Genomic DNA, 18,884 nt, shown 5'->3' on the forward strand with positions numbered 1-18,884 from the left:
GTGTTGCTAAGGAAGGTAGCTAAAAAGGTTGCTCCAAGGTGCCAAGACTAATGACCTCCAGAGTGAAGTCCTGGGTATCCCTTGGGGGGTGGCAGAGGATTGAGGCTTGAGGTAAACTCCAGAAGAAGTAAAAAGGAAGGGGCCCAGGCAGAGGGAAGAAAGCAGGATTGAAGGTGTGATCCTGTGTTGAATAAAGAACTCATACACATCTTAAACAATAATTTAAAAATAATTTTATACGTAAGCACTTTGTAGGTTACACTTCTCATGTGCTTTCTCCTCTATTACTTTGATGCTCGCAGATGAGGAAACGGAGGTTCGGAGAAGTTAAAGGACTTGCCCAAGGTCACACAGTACACAGTGGAGCCAGGACCTAAATCCAGTTGGTTCCAGTGTTCATTTTGCTGAGCTACGATATTCAGCTTTCCTTCATGACCATGGGCAGTGACGGTGAATAAGGGCGTGAGGCCAAGGGGGCCATTACATCGAACACTGACTGATTAGAACAGATGCTGGTCTCATGTGCAGATCCAGAGGCCTGGATCCTCCTATAGGACCCAGTGAGAAGCATTAGATGCTGGACCTCAGAGAGGTCCTGAGGGTTGGGGGAGGGGCAGGTAGTAGGAGGGGAGTAACTGGGGTGGCCAAGGTGGCTATTAGGGGACACAGCAGAAACCTGATTAACAACTAGTCCAGAAGCATTTCAGTACTTTAACAACCCATCCATCTGTTCTGGTGGGCACCAGGTAAGTGTCATCCCTGCCTCTGGCCTCCCCTGGTTTTGAGTCCCAGAGATCCAACAGAGACAGGAGACAGAGGCTCCAGAAGCTGTCAAACGTGTTGCTTATTTCAGTGGGGGGAGCTGAAATAAGGACACAGAACAGGAAGAGACTGATGTTCTCCCTGAGGTAGGAGTCCATGGGACCTACAAATTTGTGAAGTCAACTCTTTTTTTTTAAACTATTAATTTTTATTCAAATTCATCATATCATTGATTGGCTCTTTCTGAGAAAACTTTTATCCCCACAGGTTGGATCAGGGCACTTCCTCTGGGGACCTAGTCCTCTTCTCCAGGCTGGGAGCCCCAGGGCATCTGCTGCCCCTCTGGGTCTCTGGCCCAGCCCTGTGGGCACACAGTCCTCAAGGACACAGTCAAGCAGTGCTTGGGAGAAATGAGCCGTTTGGGCATTGCTCTGAGGAGGGGAAAGTGTGCACCTGCCCCATGAGTGCCTGCTGGCTGGTGGCTTTCAGCACGCCCACTCCCATAAATGCTTTGTGCTTTGCCACTGCAGGTCCCTAGCACAACCCACGGGGTCCTTAAAAGTCATCATCATCACAGATGTCAAGGTACACGTCGAAAGCCTCTCTGTTGCAGTTCCCATCAGGAGTGAAGACATATTTGTGAAAGGTCCCGTCTACACAGATGGCAATGACAGAGTTGACATTCTTAGAAGTGTTGCGACCGAAGGCGCAGATGCAGGCCGACTCAGCGGGCACTGTGAAACTCGCCAGGCTCCACTGAGAGTCCACGTACTGTCCAATCATAGGCCCGACCCTGCCCACCCGAGCGAGCGCCGAGCGGCGGTTGAGGCGGGGATCCTTGAGGGCAAAGATGTGGACCGTGCCCTTGTCACTGGAGGCACACAGGAAGGAGGAGTCATGGCTGAAGCTGATGCAGTAGAGGGTGGCAGGGTCGGTGCCTCGGCGCAGTTCCACCAGTTTCTCCTTGGATTGCGTGTCAATAAGGCGGATAAGGGTGCCCTTCTGGGAGGCCGAGGCCACCACAGTGCCCGGCTGGTTCAGGGACACACAGGCCACGTCGCTCTGATGGGCATTGATGGTAAATGGCGCGGACGAAGTGCCTGGCTTTGCGCTCGCCAGGTCCACGAGCTGCAGACTCCCGCGCTTGTGTCCTGGGAACACCAGCAGCTGTCTCTCCAGGCTGGGGCAGAGGTCGCAGAGCCCCTTCGGGTTGTCCCGGGTGTCGAACTCAAACAGCTTCCGGGGACTGCCAGGGAAGGAGTAAACGTAGATGCGGTTCCTCAGCACAACCACAATTTTGTCGTGTCGCATGCGCACAGCCAGCACTGCCTTGGGGAAGGCGAACTCCAGCACCAGCTTATCCTTGGGGTCCTTGCCCTCCCGGGCATCATCCCAGACCAGCACTGACATCTCGGAGAACTTGGGACTGCCGCCGCCGCCCACCAGGGCCAGCAGGTTGGAGCGGTTCAGCATCTCCACCAGGCCCACGCTGCCCACCTGCTCGTGGTCCAGGTGTCCCTTCTCCATCAACGGCTCCACGTTGTAGATGCGGACGCCTGTCTCCATGGCACAGCTAAAGCAGCTTTGGTCTTGGTTGAAACGCAGGCTGGTCACCCCTCGAAGCGGTGGCTGAGTCATGACTCAGGATTGCTTCCCTGACCTCCGCTCCCGCCTCCCAATCCTAGGCCCCGGTCTGGGTGCCGCTTGGCACAGCTTTCTGACCTCGTGAAGTCAACTCTTGGTTCCTTGTGCTTATGCCAAGATCCGAGGACACCACCGATCTAAAGCAGCAGCCTCCTAGTGGTGTTTCTTGGCTTTGCAATGAGCGTGCATTGTCCTGCTACAAAGGCGTGCTAAGTTCTGAGAACTTAGAGCAAACAGAACAGTGAGGCACTGACTCCTCTCACTTGTGCAGGGGAAGATTAAGTTTCAGGTAAACTTCTCATGAGCTTCTTTATGTTTAGGCACTTTCTGAAAACCATAAAATCCATTAAAAAATTAAAATCCTGATTATAGAAAATTTGAGTCCCATTAAAGAGGATACAATAATACAATGAACTGTCACATATCCATCACACAGTTTCCATAGCTCAAGGCCCCTTATTTCCTGCCATTCTTGTTTCTTCCACGCCCCATCACACTCTCTGTGTGTGTGTAGTACTTTAAAGCAAACCCCACACAGTATACAAAGTGTATCTTTTTTTTCTGACAGATAACTCAGTATGTAGCTCTAGGAGTTAAGAAAACTACACTTGAAAAAAAAATATTGTTTTGGTTCTCACCTGAGGATATTTTTCCATTGATTTTTTTAAAGAACAAGTGGAAGGGAGAGGCAGAGGCAGAGGCAGAGAGAGAGAGAGAGAAACATCTATTGATTGTCTCCTGCACGTGCCCTGAGCAAGGGCCAGGGATCAAGTCTGCAAGGGAGGTAGTGCCCTTGACCAGAACAGAACCTGGGACCCGTTAGTAAGAGGACTGAGGCTCTATCCACTGAGTCAAACTGGCCAGGGCTACACTTGAACTTTTTTTTTAAAAAAAAAATGTATGATAGTATAGTGATCTCCCCGTACCTATTTCCACCTCCAGTAATTATTGACAGCTGACTAATCTCCTTACATCTACCCCTTCCTCCCGGGTATTTTTCAAGCAAATCTCAAAACATCAAAACCATATAGTCTGCAAGTATGTGTTCCTAAAACGATTTTCCTTTTTAAAGTGCAAACCCATATCATTACCCCAACTAAAAATTTAAAACAAATCCTTAATATCATCAATGTTCACATTTTCCTCATTTTTAAAAAATTCACAATTTTATGGTTGTTAGAATCATGATTCAAATAAGGTCTACACATTGCATTTGGTTGATTAGTCTCTTAGTCTACAGGTCCACTTCTCCTTAAATTACTTTTGTCTTGAAACTTGAACTATTTCAGTTGTTTGTTCTTAGAACAAAAAGACACTTCAATGCTCGAGCGCCTGTTCTGTGATCCACACTGTGCTTTGTGCTGGAAATACAGGCGTGAGCGGACAACCAGGGTCTGACTCTCTCTGGGCAATTCCTCCCTCTCTCTGGGCCTAGTGCCGCCATGTAACAGGTGGATTGGGGCTGGATGCTCTCTACTAATGGCCCCTCTCTGACCCACCTGGGCCCCCTCTCATCACTGTGATCCACGCCGAGCATATTCCCTGGAACTCTCCCCTGGACCCATCATCCGAGCGGGCCAGCGCACGAACGACACTCCGCCTCTCCGGGAGGCCGGCCACCTGCCTAGGTGCTCGGAAGCCCAGGTAACGGCAGCGGAGCGTGCCCCAAAGGCCGGGAAATCTCACCACCCGCTGGGCGAGGAGGCTGCGGTCCGCTCCGACCGCGGAGGCGAGCGGTAACGGTAGCGGCTCGGACCTCCGGGGCGCGGGCCCGACCCCGCCCAACCGCTATCCCCGGAGTCCCCTGCGGAGGGCCGTTAGCCACGGGCTCGCGGCTCTGTGCCCTGGGCCAGCAGGTGACCGTGCGCAGGAAGCACCCCCTCTTTCTATCCCCCCTCCCCAAAAGAAACACTCAGCTGGGCGGGGGCTCCGGACTACATTTCCAGGAGACTCCGGACACAGCACACTTCCGGTCGTGCGGCAAAAATAAAAATAAAAAAGGTAACTTGGAATTGCCACAGAGACAAATCCCCGGGTATTTGGGCTTCTGAAGCCCTTGAACGGAGGGGCGAAGACAGAGAAGAGGGATGAAGTAGGGAAGGAGAATGGGAAGTTCGGCTGTAAAGCAACATTAAAGAGCACAACCCCTTCTGTTTACCTTGTTTCCACGGACGCTCTCGGTTCGCACGAACATCGCACAGGCCTCTGGGTAATGCAGGCGGCGTTGCCTTAAGGACTATGGGAAATGTAGTCACTGATTAACTGTCACATTGTACTACCATTATGGAGACTTACAGCTGAACTTTGAAATATATTGCGGAATTCTCTTTTTAAATACCACAATTTTATTTCTATTTCCCTTTAGAAAAGAAATCCTTGTGGTTTTCACAATATCCAAACTAAATCCATTGTGCTCACTTAGGCCTGAGTATTTATTTGCAGGTAACTGACACATCTGACTATGGCTTTGCACCAGGCCCGCATTCTGTCCTGAGCGGCAGCGCAAAGTCACTGCTACGATACAGGTGAAATTCTTTCACTAGCACAGTCCGTATAACGCCCAGGTCTGTATTAATCACGAGGGGTAACCTCTTTACCAGGATATTACTAGAATCTGTTGCCAAGGGAGTAACAGGAAAATGCACCTGCGATAAGCCAGGTTTGCTGAGCAAAGGGGATAAAATCCTTTCGTCTTGTCCACCCTAACAAGTTTTACCTTCCTGACATTTACGGAATCCGTGCCTTTCTCTTCATGCCAACACCCCGTGCTGTATTTCAGACACTGCATTTCCTGATCAACCTGCTCTCAGTTTTGTTCCCTTAAGTTTGTTCTCCACTCTGCCACCAAAGTAATTGTCACTGCTCTGCTTAAGGCTCTTCATTGGCTAACATAATCAAGTTCACACTCCTTGGTTGGCATGTGTATTTGACCTTAACTACTGTCTCCTGTTTGTCTTCGTATACATAAGAACCATCCTTTAGGTCAGCGTTTTTTCAACTGGTGTGCTGCAAGAATTTTTAAAACATGCATTACCTATCTAGTCAGAGGCATTGACCTCTTTTCCCTTAAATTGTAAAAAAAGAAAAATACAACAGCCAATACATCAATAGCCATCCACTGTGAATGAATTAAAACTACACTACTTTTTTTTTTTTTTTTTTTTGTCAGATCAGCAAAAAGTATACTTTGGTGTGCCACATAATTTTAGTAATTAATTTATGTGTCTCATGAGATGAAAAAGATTGAAAATGGCTGTTCTACAGCATGAATGGACCTGGAGAGCATTATGTTAAGTGAAATAAGCCAGGCATTGACAGAAAAATACCACACGATCTCACTCATTTATGGAAAATAAAGAACATTATAACCTGATGAACAAAAAGATAGATACAGAGGAAGTAAAGCACCGAAGAGACTATCAAATTACAGCAGGAAGGCTGGGGTGTGTTGGGGAGCGGGAAAAGAGATCAACCAAAGGATTTGTATGCATGCATATAAGCACAATCAATGGACACAAGACACTGAGGGGGGTGGGATGAGGGCAGGCAACAGGGGGTAGGGGAGGCTGGGGGAAGATCAATGAGGGGAAAAAGGAGATATATGTACTACTATATGTAATAATTTAAACAATTAAAAAAATCACTGCTCTAGATGGTTCTTCATCTCATGTAATTGATGCTTTAAAGCTATTGTCACTATTTTTGAAAAATTCAGGGCACAAATACCTGCCTTTAACAGATGCACCCAAAAAAGGGTAATAAATTCCAAATGTAGTTAGATTTGCAAAGTATTCTCTAAAAGTACTCGAAATAGGTTTCTATAAGTAGAGACCAAGTTCCTCATACTCTGATAAAATTAGAACTTCATTCCGCTCAACAAAATATTTTATTACATGATAAGGTTAACTCACACCTAGTATTTTCTAGGCCTTGTAAAGTCACACACAAGATTAAAAATGATAGTTATTGTATAAAGTACTTATTACAAAACTCCAGTAAGACTATAAATGTAAAATAGATGAGTGATTTTAACACAATATTTGAAATGTCTATGATCTATAATTATGATCCAAAGAGCAGTAAATGTTGAATCATACTGAGGCTTTAGAGAAGGGAGGCATTCTCCTCTTCCTCCTCATTTTATTTTTTTGCTGGCTGCTTGTTGTTTATTTTCCCTTGGTGCAGGACACATGTTTACAGGGTGTTAGGAAGGCTCACGTGTGGCTTAAATAGTAAAGAGCAGGGCTCTGTCAACTTCCTTTTTGGTGTTTTGCTATTTTGATACTAAAGAACCCAATTGCTTCTGTTTGCTGCAGCCTGCCTTGTCTGTGGGGTGGGGTTAGAATAGAGGAAGAGGGTGGTGAGAGGAGCTCAAAGGAGCCTAGAGCCTCTGGAAGTCTGGTGGCTGGTGGCAGCCACTCAGGGTGGGGGCCCAGCACTGGCTTTGTCAGACTGGCCGTCAGGCTGCTTCCTCGTGGCTTTCCCGAGCCACGCCAAAGGTGATCATGCTGCGTGAGGCCGGAGGAGATCCTGCACGTTCTGGGGACTCCAACGCTGTGGCTGTGAACGGGAGTGGGGGCGTACTTTTAAAGCTATCAAAAAGCCTAGATAGGAATGAACTGCAGAGAGCAGAAAGATAGATGAGGTGTGCACACATCAAAGCATTAAAAACTTTCCCTTTGAAGTGGGAATACTTGGAATACACACAATTTCCACTGGCTTTTAACTTAGGTAGGAAGAATGGCCGGTATCATAAATGTAGAAAATGTAAATGATAAAGCAGTTACGAAGTCATATAAGAAATATGTTATCTATTCTTAACATTCAAAAGCAGAATTTCCTCCCTCTTATTTATTTAATTTCTTTGGTTTTGGTGTTTAAAATGTGAAATCATTCATTTCTTGCTCAAGGAGAGAGTTCATTTGTTGAGAAAGCATCAGCCAAGGCCAGAATATGTAATTCTCATTAATCAAGTAAGGGAGGCTGAAGTCAAGATTGAGTAGAGCCACAGTGCAGAGTATTTTGTTTTTAAAAAAAATAATTTTTAAATTGTTCTGCTGAATATTTTATTTTTTAATTACTTATTTATTTTATTTTTATTTTGGAGAGGGAGAGATAGAATCATCAATGATGAGACTCATTGATCATCTGCCTTCTGCATGCGCGCGCCCCCCGCTCCCCACACACACACACTGAGCACTGAGCCTGCAACCTGGGCAAGCACTCTTGAATGGAGTCAAACCTGGGACCCTTCAGTCCACAGGCCAATGCTCTATCCACTGAGCCAAACCAGCTAGGGCCAGAATAATTTTCTTAAGGTACAAACGCAATCATCTTTTCAATAGGTATCAGGAATACTGTTTTTGTATTAACTCGTGTCCTCAGTTACTACAAAGCTTTACTCTTTGTTATAACAATTTAGCATACCCTACTGATGTAAGATATCCTACTGACATAACCTACCCTGCTGATATTAATGTCTTCTGGTGTTCCCCAGAAAGTATAACGATCTCTAGGAGCTTTCCTGAACAATTTTGAGATATGAGCATTCAAGTTGCAATGTAAGTGAATAAGTCATGCTTGACTTAACTACAGATAGAATTCCAGAATACTACTTGGTCATTTGATTGGTTCCAAGAAATATGTCATCCCATGCACCAAAAGGCCACTGGTTAAATTCCTGGTCAGGGCATATGCCCAGGTCATGGGTTCCATTCCCTGTTGGGTATGTGCCAGAGGCAACCGATTGATGTTGATGTTTCTCTCTTTAAAAAAATTTTTTTATTGGCTTCAGAGAGGAAGGGAGAGGGAGAGAGAGAGATAGAAACACCAATGATGAGAGAGAATCATTGATCAGCTGCCTCCTGCATACCCCACACTGGGGATTGAGCCTGCAACCTGGCATGTGCCCTGACTGGAAATGTAACCATGACCTCCTGGTTCATAGGCTGATGTTTAACCACTGAGCCACGCAGGCTGGATGTTACTCTCTTATATTGATGTTTCTCTCTCCCTTCCTTTCTAAAAATCAATAAAAACATTCTAAAAAATAATAAAATAAAATAAACTTTTTTCTCAATTCAGGGTTGTACTCTGGCCATTATCAGCAATGGAAGCTGTTGGGTTAATTTTTCTATTGAGCTCTGGAGTAATCATTAAAGATCAGATAAAAATAATTTATTTTTCTTTCTGAGTTTGTATTTACAGTAAGCTGAGCGTGGAGAATGAATTGGACAGGTTAGCAATGCCAAGAGATGAAATGCCATAGATATACAAAGGAAGCTGGGATGGATGGAGGACACAGATGGCTTTCAGAAATGTGCACGGCCAGCCCCAGTGGGAATGAGGCCAACTCAGCCTGGGGATGACTGGTTCCATGGGTCCCATGCTACAAGCCTTACCAAGTCTTACAGTTGGCTGGAGACGGCCAGTAGGGTGCCCATTGACATCTTGACAGAGATCAGGGAGGGAACCCAAGGACCTGCCCTTAGAACAGCTGCCCCACCCCAACAAGGGCACACACACTGTCCAGACACTCTAATACCACATTAGGGAGAACGTAGAGGAAGTGGATTGTAATATCTTGAATAAATTAAATATTTATTAGAGACTGAGCTAACCCGAAAACCTTTAAATCGCAAGAGATGGAGATACAGTGGATTCTTACTATATTCTATAAAGTCATCACGAACACTGGAATAGCAAATACCAAAGCATTGCTCCTGGGGGGATACTGGGTTAGGTTAAGACAGAGAACAGATGGAATGATTCAACTCCTTGGGTGCCTGGTACCTTCGGGCAGGTGAGGAATATTTCTTAGAGGGCCACAGGGAGGAAGTATCAGCGGCCAGGTAAGATTTCAGATCTGAATGGGGAAAGAAGCTGACCTCACTCGGGATGTGGAAGAGTCCAAAGGAAGGCTAGTTAGGTAATAATTGACATCTCCTCCCGGTCTCTGCTCTCAGACACTGAGTTGATTATGCTTTTTAAATACTTTATGAATTCCATCCGGATCTCTTCAGGGTCATCCTCTAGATTCGAGTGCACCAGCTTCAGCTTGTTCAAGGGTGGTGCTTAAAAAGAAAATAAGGTAAATTAGGCAGGAACTTTTACTGAGGGCCATTTCTTGTTCCAAATGACCTGAGTCTCACAGAAGCCAACTTGTTTAACTTTCTCAAGTCCAAAAATAAAGTGTATTGCTTGACATAATTTAACACAAGAAGGTTTCGCCACACTGCCACTGACAACAGGACGACAATTCTACAAGCCACTGCCAGGTCCTCTTTGTTCCTATACCAGAAAGGAAGACACTGCTGAGTACTGGCAGTCATTTTCTATGGTCACAATGTCACTTCTGTAATGGTATGTGTCACATGCAAATTGGAGTTTTTCTTGAGAAAAGGCCAGCCAGGAAAAAGTGACAGGTGAGTGGCTAAAGCCAGGTGTTTCCACGCTTGTTAACTACCTGCTTTTATTTATTTAAAAAAAAAATGTATTTTTATTGATTTCAGAGAGGAAGGGAGAGGGAGAAAGAGATTGAAAAACATCAATGATGAGATAGAATCATTGATCGGCTGCCTCCTGCACGCCCCACACTGGGGATCGAGTCTACAACCCGCAAGTGCCCTGACCGGGAATCGAAGTGTGACCTCCTGGTTCATAGGCTGATGCTCAACCACTGAGCTATGCCAGCCGGGCTCTATCTGCTTTTAAAGTGTCTATATCCTGGCCTGGATGGTATGGCAGATCTTCCAATCTGGTCATTCTTGTTTACCTGATGAGGAAAACAAACACCTAGGACAGCTGTCACTCACCATCCGGACCTCACGGACCACCAGTGTTGGCGACGCCCCAGGTGCTCACTAACACACACAGCTGCTGCTTTCAAACACACAGAGCAATATACAGACGCCCAATACACGGAAGACAAAAGCAGAAAGGAGAACTGCAGTCTTCTTACATAAAGACAGGCTTCCTTTATCACTTCCAGAACCTGGTTTGTGATGTGCAATTAACAGACACTGAGTGTCCTGTAAGAACTGCTGCTGAACAAAACAGGAATACCACATCTCGATTTCCTTCAGGTGGCTCGGGATGTCCGCGTTGAAGATGATCACCACGCCGTGAGAGTCCTTCATCAGGGCTGGCCAGCAGGACTCGAACCTGCAAGGCAGCAAAGGGTGACAGTGAATGTTAGGTAGTTCTGGTTTCTAAGAAGGGACTTTAAAAATAATATCTTACTATTGATAATTGATGGAAGACTTCCTTACTACTGACAATTAATAGATGACTTCTCATTGTATTAAAACCTAATCACTTAAATTTTAAGAGCAATGCATGTCACCAAACAACTGACCAAGCCCCTAATACATGCTAGGAAGTGTGCTAGGCCAAGGTGCCTGGCTGGCAGGTGATTTTTGAACCCTCTTAAAGGAGACGTACTTTGGATCGCCGCCACAATCCCATAGCTCAAATTCACACGCTGTGCCTTTGTTGTTGCTGGTGACGTGTGGATTCTCAAACTCCAGGATCCTAGAAGCAGAAACAGCAGCAGCATCTCTACTTAGGAAATATTATACTTTTGGAATGCCACCAGCACCCCGAGTAGAGAGTGGGTGATGGACAGGGTCTCTCTGGGACACAGATACCTCAGGGCTCACCTCACTCCTTGAGTTGGGTTGTATTCCGTGATGTCAGAAGATTCTGTCAGGAAGTTGGCCAAAACGGTTTTTCCACTCTGTGAAAATGAAGATGATAAAAAAATCTTTTCTGAAGATCAGGAAAGCAAACTATAAATGAGCCCTCCATTAGCTGGCTTGGAACCAGGTGAGATGGCGTGTAGGCCACAGCCACTCTGGGACCGCCAGGGTAGAGGGCTCTCACTAACTTGCTGTGCGTGGTGGGCACAGTGCTCTGGGACCCGGGGCTCTGCCACTGGGTGGCTTTACCCACATGGATGTCCCCAGCTGGTTCTCAGTGAACTTATTTAAACACAGAAGCAAAATCATTAATGTGAACTTCTCCTCACTTGCCCCTCCCCACATCTTCAAGAAAAACCACAGTCTGTCAGCGCTCATTATGGAGCCACAAGGGCCAAGAAAGGGGAAGAGAGTCCCTCAAGGTCACTGAGAAGTTCCAAGGCAGAGCTGGGCCTGGCTGGCCATGCCACCCTCCCAGGTAGGACTGTTTCTAGTTCTAGATAATACATTTTTATTTAAAAATATACAAATATACTTTTATGATGTTTTATATATCAGTGTAGCTATATACATATTTAAAGGTACATTAAGTTATATGTTAACTTAGAAATACTGTTTTATTCCATTCTTGCATTTCATGAGTTTATGGGGATGGGTTCTTACGGGAAAATGAAGAAATTGCCTGTTAGGCCCATAAGGTGTTTTTCAGTGTCTACCTTGTATCAGGAGCTGTTGAATAAATTAGAAAAAGATGAGCCCTGGGAAGTGTGGCTCAGTTGGTTGAAGCATCGTTCTGAACACCAGAAGATGGTAGGTTTGATTCCTGGTTAGGGCACAAACCGAGATTGTGGCTTGATCCCTGGTCAGGGTGCATCTGGGAGGCAATCAGTTGATGTTTCTCTCTCATATCGATGTTTGAAGGGAAAGAGAAATGTATATGCAGAAATATATTCAGTTGTTGAAGCTGGGTGATGGGTACTAGGAGTTCATAGTTCTTTCTCCCTTTTATAAATTTGAGAATTTCCATTAAAATATAACTGTGCTTGTTTTGCTTTTCATAAATCTCTGCATATCATTGTTACTTGTCGATTTCACTTAATAATTTATGTCCTGGAGAGTTCTCCACATCAGGACACACAGACTTGCCTTGTTTAGTTTAACTGCTGCAGACTTCCAGAGTAAGAATGTGCTTTAGTTTATTTAGACATTCTCTTACTGGTGGCGCCTAGGATGTTTCCAGCTTTTCAATACTGAACATGACCCATGGGGAACATGGACAAGTATTCAGCTACTGTAGAATCTGAGAAATGTAAATGCAGCTCTAAAAGGCACATTTTAAATTTTAATAATTTTATCATCAAAAAAGCTGTTTTATCAATTTATTGCTCCATCAACAGAATCCTAGAGCATTCATATTCCTGCAAGCATCTGAACCCTGGGTGCTATCCATCTTCTAAACTTTTCTCATCCAATCTGACTGGTAAATGAATGTCTTCTTTTTGTTTTAAATTGTGTTCCTGTGACTGTGAAGTTGGGCATCTTCTCACACTTATTAGTCAGTTGTATTTCTTGTGTACAGAGCTTTTGCTCAGATTTCTATTGAGTTTTCTTTCTCTCTCTCTCTCTCTAGTCAGTTGTATTTCTTGTGTACAGAGCTTTTGCTCAGATTTCTATTGAGTTTTCTCTCTCTCTCTCTCTCTCTCTCTCTCTCTCTCTCTTACTGTTATTTACTTTCCTTGTGAACTACCTATTAATTCTTTTTTTTTTTGGATTTATTTTGCAAATACTTAAGTACAGAATGTCTGTTGTACAGAATGTACTTAAGAAGACTTTCCCTATCTGAAGATTTAAAACGTATCTATTCATCTACAACAGTGTTTTCCAAGTGTTGTCCCTGGGCCAACAGCATCAATAAAATTCCCATTTATTTATATTCCCACATTGGTTTGTTTCCCCCCCCCCCCACGTTAAGCTTTAGTCCATTTGAATTTTACTTTTTGTGTAAAGTGTGAAGTACACACATAGATTTAATCCCCACTATCACCACCAAGCATATATTAATAGCTAATTGTTCCAAAACCATGTCATAGTCCAATCTCTCCACCTAGTTTTATCTCGTCCCACAGTCATATTCATTAGGGACAGCCTGGAATGCAAAGTGGGACCTAGGTTCTGGTCCCATAACGCCCCTCACTGAGCTTGGGCCTTCAGGCCTCAGTGACACAGGGTCAGCGTCTGGAGACGCAGAGTTTCCGGTGAGGCCAGCGGCGCACACCAGGGTGGGCGCGGTGGGACCGGGTTCCCATTCTTGGGGGCCCCCGCTCCCGGCGCCCCCCCGCCTCCGCTCGCCGCCCCCGAAGCTGCCTCCGGCCCCGGCCTCACCTCGCAGGGCCCCACGAAAAGGATCTTGGCCTTCAGCATCCCGGCCTGCCGACAGCAGGCCCACCCGAGCCCACTCCAGCGATGTCTGAGACCGCGACCGCACTGTTGTCAGAACGGAGCGGAAGTCGCCGCGCTGATTGGCTGCCTTCGTCTCCATGGAGACGGGGAGCGGCCCGCAGGGGCCGACGGGAGTGGGCGGGTTGCGGCAGCGGAGGCACCGGGAGAGGGAAAGAGGGAGACAAAAACCCGGATTCCAGACTCTCTTTTGAGCGGGGAGAACGTAGAGCTCACGAGTCTGGCCTCCGTCTTTGTAGGGAGGGTGCGTTTTGCGGAGCCTCGATCTGGTATTTCTCGCTGTGACTCTGGCCATTCCAGCGGGGCGGCGCTGGGTAGGAACCAGCCCTCTGACGCCCGGATCACTCCGGCAGGAAACTGGCTGCACTGAGAGCGGATTTATGAGACCCTGGCACAGCCTGGAAGAGGTCAAGGAAAAGAGGTTCTGGTTTCTGTAAAGGGACTCATCACTCACCCTCATTTGGGTGATCTGGATTCTGGAGGGAACCATAAGGATAACGTCCTGGCGTGTTCATTGTCAGTGCAGGTGTCTGGACGCACTGCTCCTAAATCTAGTCACTAGGTCTGTCTTAAGTGACAGACCCAGTTCAGAATTTCGGGTGAGGCCATGAAATTAAGCATCCATGTGCCAAGAGTGCCGATAGGAGATATGCTAGTCCAAAAAAGTGCTGATGTGATAAAAAGAAAAAAGAAAAAACTAAAATAAACCCAATCTTTACTTTTGGTAGGCTAGTTATATAGTCTCTGCATTACAAAGAACTGAGTGAACTGTAAGGAAAAGTCTGCTTCAGTATCAAGATGATGCAATGAGTAGATTGAGTGGTTAAATATATAACTTCTGAATGCCTTCTTTACAGCAGGCACTCTTCCAGGTACTAGGAGTGTTTCTGTACCTCTTGAACCTACCATTCCAGTAGAGTAGATGGATATTAAGTAAATCAATAACATTCTCCCAGGTAGAGACAATTTTAGGTAGTGGTAAGTGTTATGAATAAAAATAACCCACTAAAGAGTTAGAAAGCCAATTTTGGATGGAATGGTTAAGACAAGATCTTGGTGCAGAGGTGACATTAAAGCAGAAAGCTGAATTAAGGGAGGGCTCAAACAAACGATGTGGGAGGTCTGAGGAATAGCTTTCCAAGCAGAACAGCGAAAGCAAAATTCCCGAGGTGGGAATGAACATGGCATGTTGCAAGGACAGCCCAGAGGGCCCATGAGGTGGGTGCAGGGCGCATAAGGGAGAGTGCAGGAGGGGGTGCTGTTGGAGAGATCATGTAAGATGTTGGAGATTTATTCTTTTTAAAAATATATATATTGATTTTTTACAGAGAGGAAAGAAGAGGGATAGAGAGTTAGAAACATCAATGAGAGAAAATCATCAATCAGCTGCTTCTTGCACACTTCCTACTACAGATGTGCCCACAACCAGGGTACATGCCCTTGACTGAAATTGAACCTGGGACCCTTCAGTTCATAGGCTGATGCTCTATCCACTGAGCCAAACCAGTCAGGGCTGAAGTAGTTTTATAATAATGGCTAAATATGATCATGTACTTGCTTTCTTTTGGTGCAATCTTTTTCCTTTGGCTTCTTTACTTCATCCATGACCTCTTCCCTTCCCTTCCCTTCTTATAACTTGAAGTTTTTGTTCCAGGGAAGAGACAGATAATGAGTAAACCCCCAACAGGGAGTCCATGCTGACAATCTTGGATGCATCCTTCAATATTTTTCTTTTTAAAAAAATATTTATTGTTGAAAGTATTACATATGTCCCTTTTTCCCCCCCTCCCATTGACCCCTTCCAGCCTGCCCCTGCCCACCCTCCTGCTTCCCCTCCTCAGGACTTCACCACTCTGTCGTCTGTGTAATATTTTTTTTCTCCATACCTCTTATAGATCCCAATTCTACATAGCTCTATAGACAAACAGATCTGTAACAGCTGCCAAAACGTGACTCTTCTGGTTTTGGCTGAGGCTTTAAAGGCTCACAAAACATGGTAAGTGTCTTCCAGATTCTAGTCCATTTCTATAGAACTTAGCACATCACCTGGAACTTATCAAAGCATCCTGAAGTGGAAGATGGAGAGGGAGAATTTCTTTGGAGAGTATGCTGTTTGCTCACCTTGGGTCAAGTGAGAGATGAGGCTTCAGAGAACCTTTGGCCCCTGAAATTTGGGCAGCATGAGGATAAGCTTGAGAAGCTGTAGGGAGATCTGGTCTAAAGCAAGAGGGTAGGGAAAGGAAGAGGGTGCACTGGGAGTCATAAGGATACAAATGATTTTTCTAGAGACCTGAGGTGGGAAGGGGTGGGCTTTGAGCCATTTTGGATTTTGCCTGTGAGAACCCCCTGGAGGAGGTGTACTTCCCAGAGAAGGTGGATTACTGGATACCAAAGCTTAGGGAGGACATTGCGAGCCTTTATCGGGGGCAGTGCATTGTAAGGAAGCAGTAGGCAGAGCCTGTATCATGGAAGTTTCAGAAACCCTTAAAATTTCCCCAATGATATACAAATCAGCACGGGGCATCTGCTATTGACAGAGGGCACCAGTGCTGGATTATATTTGCAGCTGTTAAATAAAACCTACTCTCTCTCCTCCTACCTCACCCCAATCTCAACTGTGGAATAGCCTGAAGTAGCCTGGAATGAGACTTGGGGGAGCAAGAGTAGACAAAAGCTAGCAAAGAGGAAAGAAGATGGCCATGTGCCTTTCTCCTTCAATCATACGAGCCTGAAGTTGCCTGGAGCTGAGGGTAGAGATGGGGTAGAGGGTGGTGGTAGCTTTAACTTTAAATAAAACACAAGAGTTTTGATTACTACAGTAGAAAGGACATCCTATATAATTAAAGAGTAATATGCAAATAACCAAATGGTAGAATGACCGGTCGGTCGCTATGACATGCGCTGACCACCAGGGGGCAGACGCTCAACACAGGAGCTGCCCCTGGTGGTCGGTGTGCTCCCACAGGGGGCGTGCTGCTCAGCCACAAGCACAGTGGTGGCAGTTCCAAATGATGTGCGACTGAAGGATGAGGCCTGCTTCCCCGCAGGTGCCTTGACTGGGACCAGGGTGTGACCCAGGTACGCCCTTGACCTGAATCGAATCGAGACCTTTCAGTGAGTGGGCGAGGTTGGGAATTAATTTGACTAAACTAACAAAACCCTGTAACAGTGGCAACAAGGTCTGGAGCTTGACAGTCTAGGGCTGGTGTTGGCAGTTCAAAAATAGCCTCAGGCAGCAGGGAGCGGAAAATGGCTCTCTCCACCTTTTATTCTCTGCTCTCATTAGCTTTAATATTTGTTCTCATGCTTGTTACCTCTTAGTTGCTTTGCCTCCAGACATTATGCCTGCAATTAAGGGAAGAAAAAGGGGGAAGAACAAACACTTTGCTGATTGAGTCTGTCCTTTTTAAGAAAATTAACATTAGTAAGTTATGAATGACTAAAGAATGACTGAATTTAAACAAACATATAGCATACCTATTTTAATTGTTCTCTAAATTTTGAAAAATGTATAAACTCATATAATTACTATTTTACTCAAGATACGGAATATTTCCATGACCCAATAAGTTCTATCACGTTTCTTTATAGTCAACTCCCTCCTAACCCTGCCCCTAAGAAATGTCTTCAACATTTTGTTACTATAGGTTAGTTTTGCCTGATCTAGAATTTCATATAAGTGGAATCACACAATACAGATATATTTTTTTAATATATATATTTTATTGATTTTTTACAGAGAGGAGGAGAGTGGGATAGAGAGCTAGAAACGTCGATGAGAGAGAATCATTGACCAGCTGCCTCCTGCACACCCCCTACCTGGGATGTGCCCGCAACCAAGGTACATGCCCTTGACCGGAATTGAACCTGGGACCTTTCAGTCCGCAGACCGACGCTCTACCACTGAGCCAAACCGGTTTCGGCCAGACATTTTTTGTATCTGGCTTCTTTCACTCAGGATAATACTCTTGATGTTTATCCATGTTATGTGTATCAATAGTCCATTCCTTTTTATCGCTGAGTAGTATTCCACATATAAATATACCATCATTTGTTCATCCATTCTCTTGTTGATTGCCATTTGGGTTGGGCTAATTTCTAGTTTGGGGCTATTATAAACACACCTGCTAGAAATAAAGCTTTGTGTGGACATGCGTTTTCATTTCTGTTGGGTAAGTAGATACTTAGGAAGGACTTGTGGGGCCATATTATTTCTCTCTCTCCTGGTTCCTCGTTTCCTATTTTTATTCACTTGGTTATACAGTTGACTCTTGAGCAACATGGGTTTGAATTGGGTCCGCTTATCTGCTTCCTCCCCTACCCCCCCAATAAATACATGTGTTATTTTCAATGAGCAGTTGGGAGTTTGAGGATGTAAAGGGCTCCAAGATCAGCAGGACTGTATGCCTTGATAATACTTGAAAGCTCTGTGTAAACTGGTTTCTGCCTATCTATCCAGTCTATTTCCCATCCGTATCTACTGTGGCTTCTCCCCCATCTTCCCTCATCTCTCTAGGCTTCTATGCTGTTTCTCAGGCTGTTCTCCCATTCTTCTTGGCCCTTTGGATGTAGGGGACCATGGATATGATTTTGGCATTGGCAGGGGGTCCTAGAACCAATCCTCTGCGGATGCCAAGGGTAGATAGGTTTCGGGAAAATCAAAAGTTGTACGTAGATTTTCCACCAAGTAGGGGTGGGCACCCCTAACCCCTCCCTGCATTGTTTAAGGGTCAACTGTAATCTGTTGTTTATTTTGATGCTTAAATTCCAATCAGCGTGTACTGAGTGCTCTAAGCCCCGCCCCCTATCCTCCCCTTAAAGGTGCTTGTATCCCGGCTCCCGGCTCCCACTCTCTCTCTCTGGCTCCCACTCTCTCTCTCTGGAAGCAGCCGGCAGTGGTACTCTTCTCTTCAATAAAGCCTGTGTCCTGGCATCCCGGTCTCCGGCCCACTCTGTTTCATCTTTCAAATTTATCCTTGATTTGGCCATTGGGAGTAACTTTTAAGTTGGTTTTTGTGTCTTTTTAAAATCTCCCTGTCCTTCTGTGAGCTCTTTCTTACTTTTTTGGCACCATTAAATGTTCCCAGGTGGTTATTTTATTAATATTACTTCATAACCATCAAATATTATACACATTCCTTTGTACGTATTTAAAAAATTAAAAGTTTCAAAAGACTAAGGAACCTCAAAAAAAGCTGTTCCTTTTCACATCTGGAAAAATTTGAGGGAATCTTGCCTCCACCCTCTTTTTGACATGAAGCATCTGCTTAGATTTCTGGCTGGGCCTTTGGGAGAACCAGTGTAGGTGCTTGGGTGGGCACT

General features: G+C 45.3%; 2 protein-coding genes across 3 annotated transcripts; both read right to left on the reverse strand.

The window, feature by feature from the left end:
* Nucleotides 1-218: 218 nt before the first annotated feature.
* LOC311621560 (WD repeat domain phosphoinositide-interacting protein 4-like) lies at nt 219-4,653 on the reverse strand. Of its 2 annotated transcripts, none has more exons than XM_084881722.1 (2): nt 4,565-4,653; nt 219-2,733 (listed from the first exon to the last, which is right to left on the reverse strand). In XM_084881722.1, the coding sequence occupies exon 2, from the start codon at nt 2,398-2,400 to the stop codon at nt 1,318-1,320; it is 1,083 nt and encodes a 360-aa protein (XP_084737848.1). In that variant the 5' UTR covers nt 2,401-2,733; nt 4,565-4,653; the 3' UTR covers nt 219-1,317. The 2 variants fall into 2 exon arrangements, with proteins under 2 accessions (XP_084737848.1, XP_084737849.1); XM_084881723.1 differs by lacking the exon at nt 4,565-4,653 and adding an exon at nt 3,906-4,562.
* A 4,326-nt stretch (nt 4,654-8,979) lies between these two features.
* On the reverse strand, nt 8,980-13,616 carry IFT22 (intraflagellar transport 22). Its single transcript, XM_084881724.1, has 5 exons — nt 13,488-13,616; nt 11,067-11,143; nt 10,849-10,938; nt 10,367-10,569; nt 8,980-9,479 (listed from the first exon to the last, which is right to left on the reverse strand). The coding sequence occupies exons 1-5, from the start codon at nt 13,524-13,526 to the stop codon at nt 9,331-9,333; spliced, it is 558 nt and encodes a 185-aa protein (XP_084737850.1). The 5' UTR covers nt 13,527-13,616; the 3' UTR covers nt 8,980-9,330.
* Nucleotides 13,617-18,884: the final 5,268 nt, after the last annotated feature.

This window comes from Pipistrellus hanaki, assembly GCF_964339955.1.
Source record: "Pipistrellus hanaki genome assembly, chromosome: 4".
NCBI classification, from domain to species: domain Eukaryota; kingdom Metazoa; phylum Chordata; class Mammalia; order Chiroptera; family Vespertilionidae; genus Pipistrellus; species Pipistrellus hanaki.

Coding starts and splice junctions, on each gene's coding strand:
- LOC311621560 (XM_084881722.1), bottom strand. CDS start 2,400: ATGACTCAGCCACCGCTTCGAGGGGTGACCAGCCTGCGTTTCAACCAA.
- IFT22 (XM_084881724.1), bottom strand. CDS start 13,526: ATGCTGAAGGCCAAGATCCTTTTCGTGGGGCCCTGCGAG. Junction 11,144..13,487: donor TTTTCGTGGGGCCCTGCGAG/GTGAGGCCGGGG, acceptor TCATTTTCACAG/AGTGGAAAAACCGTTTTGGC. Junction 10,939..11,066: donor AACCCAACTCAAGGAGTGAG/GTGAGCCCTGAG, acceptor TTCTGCTTCTAG/GATCCTGGAGTTTGAGAATC.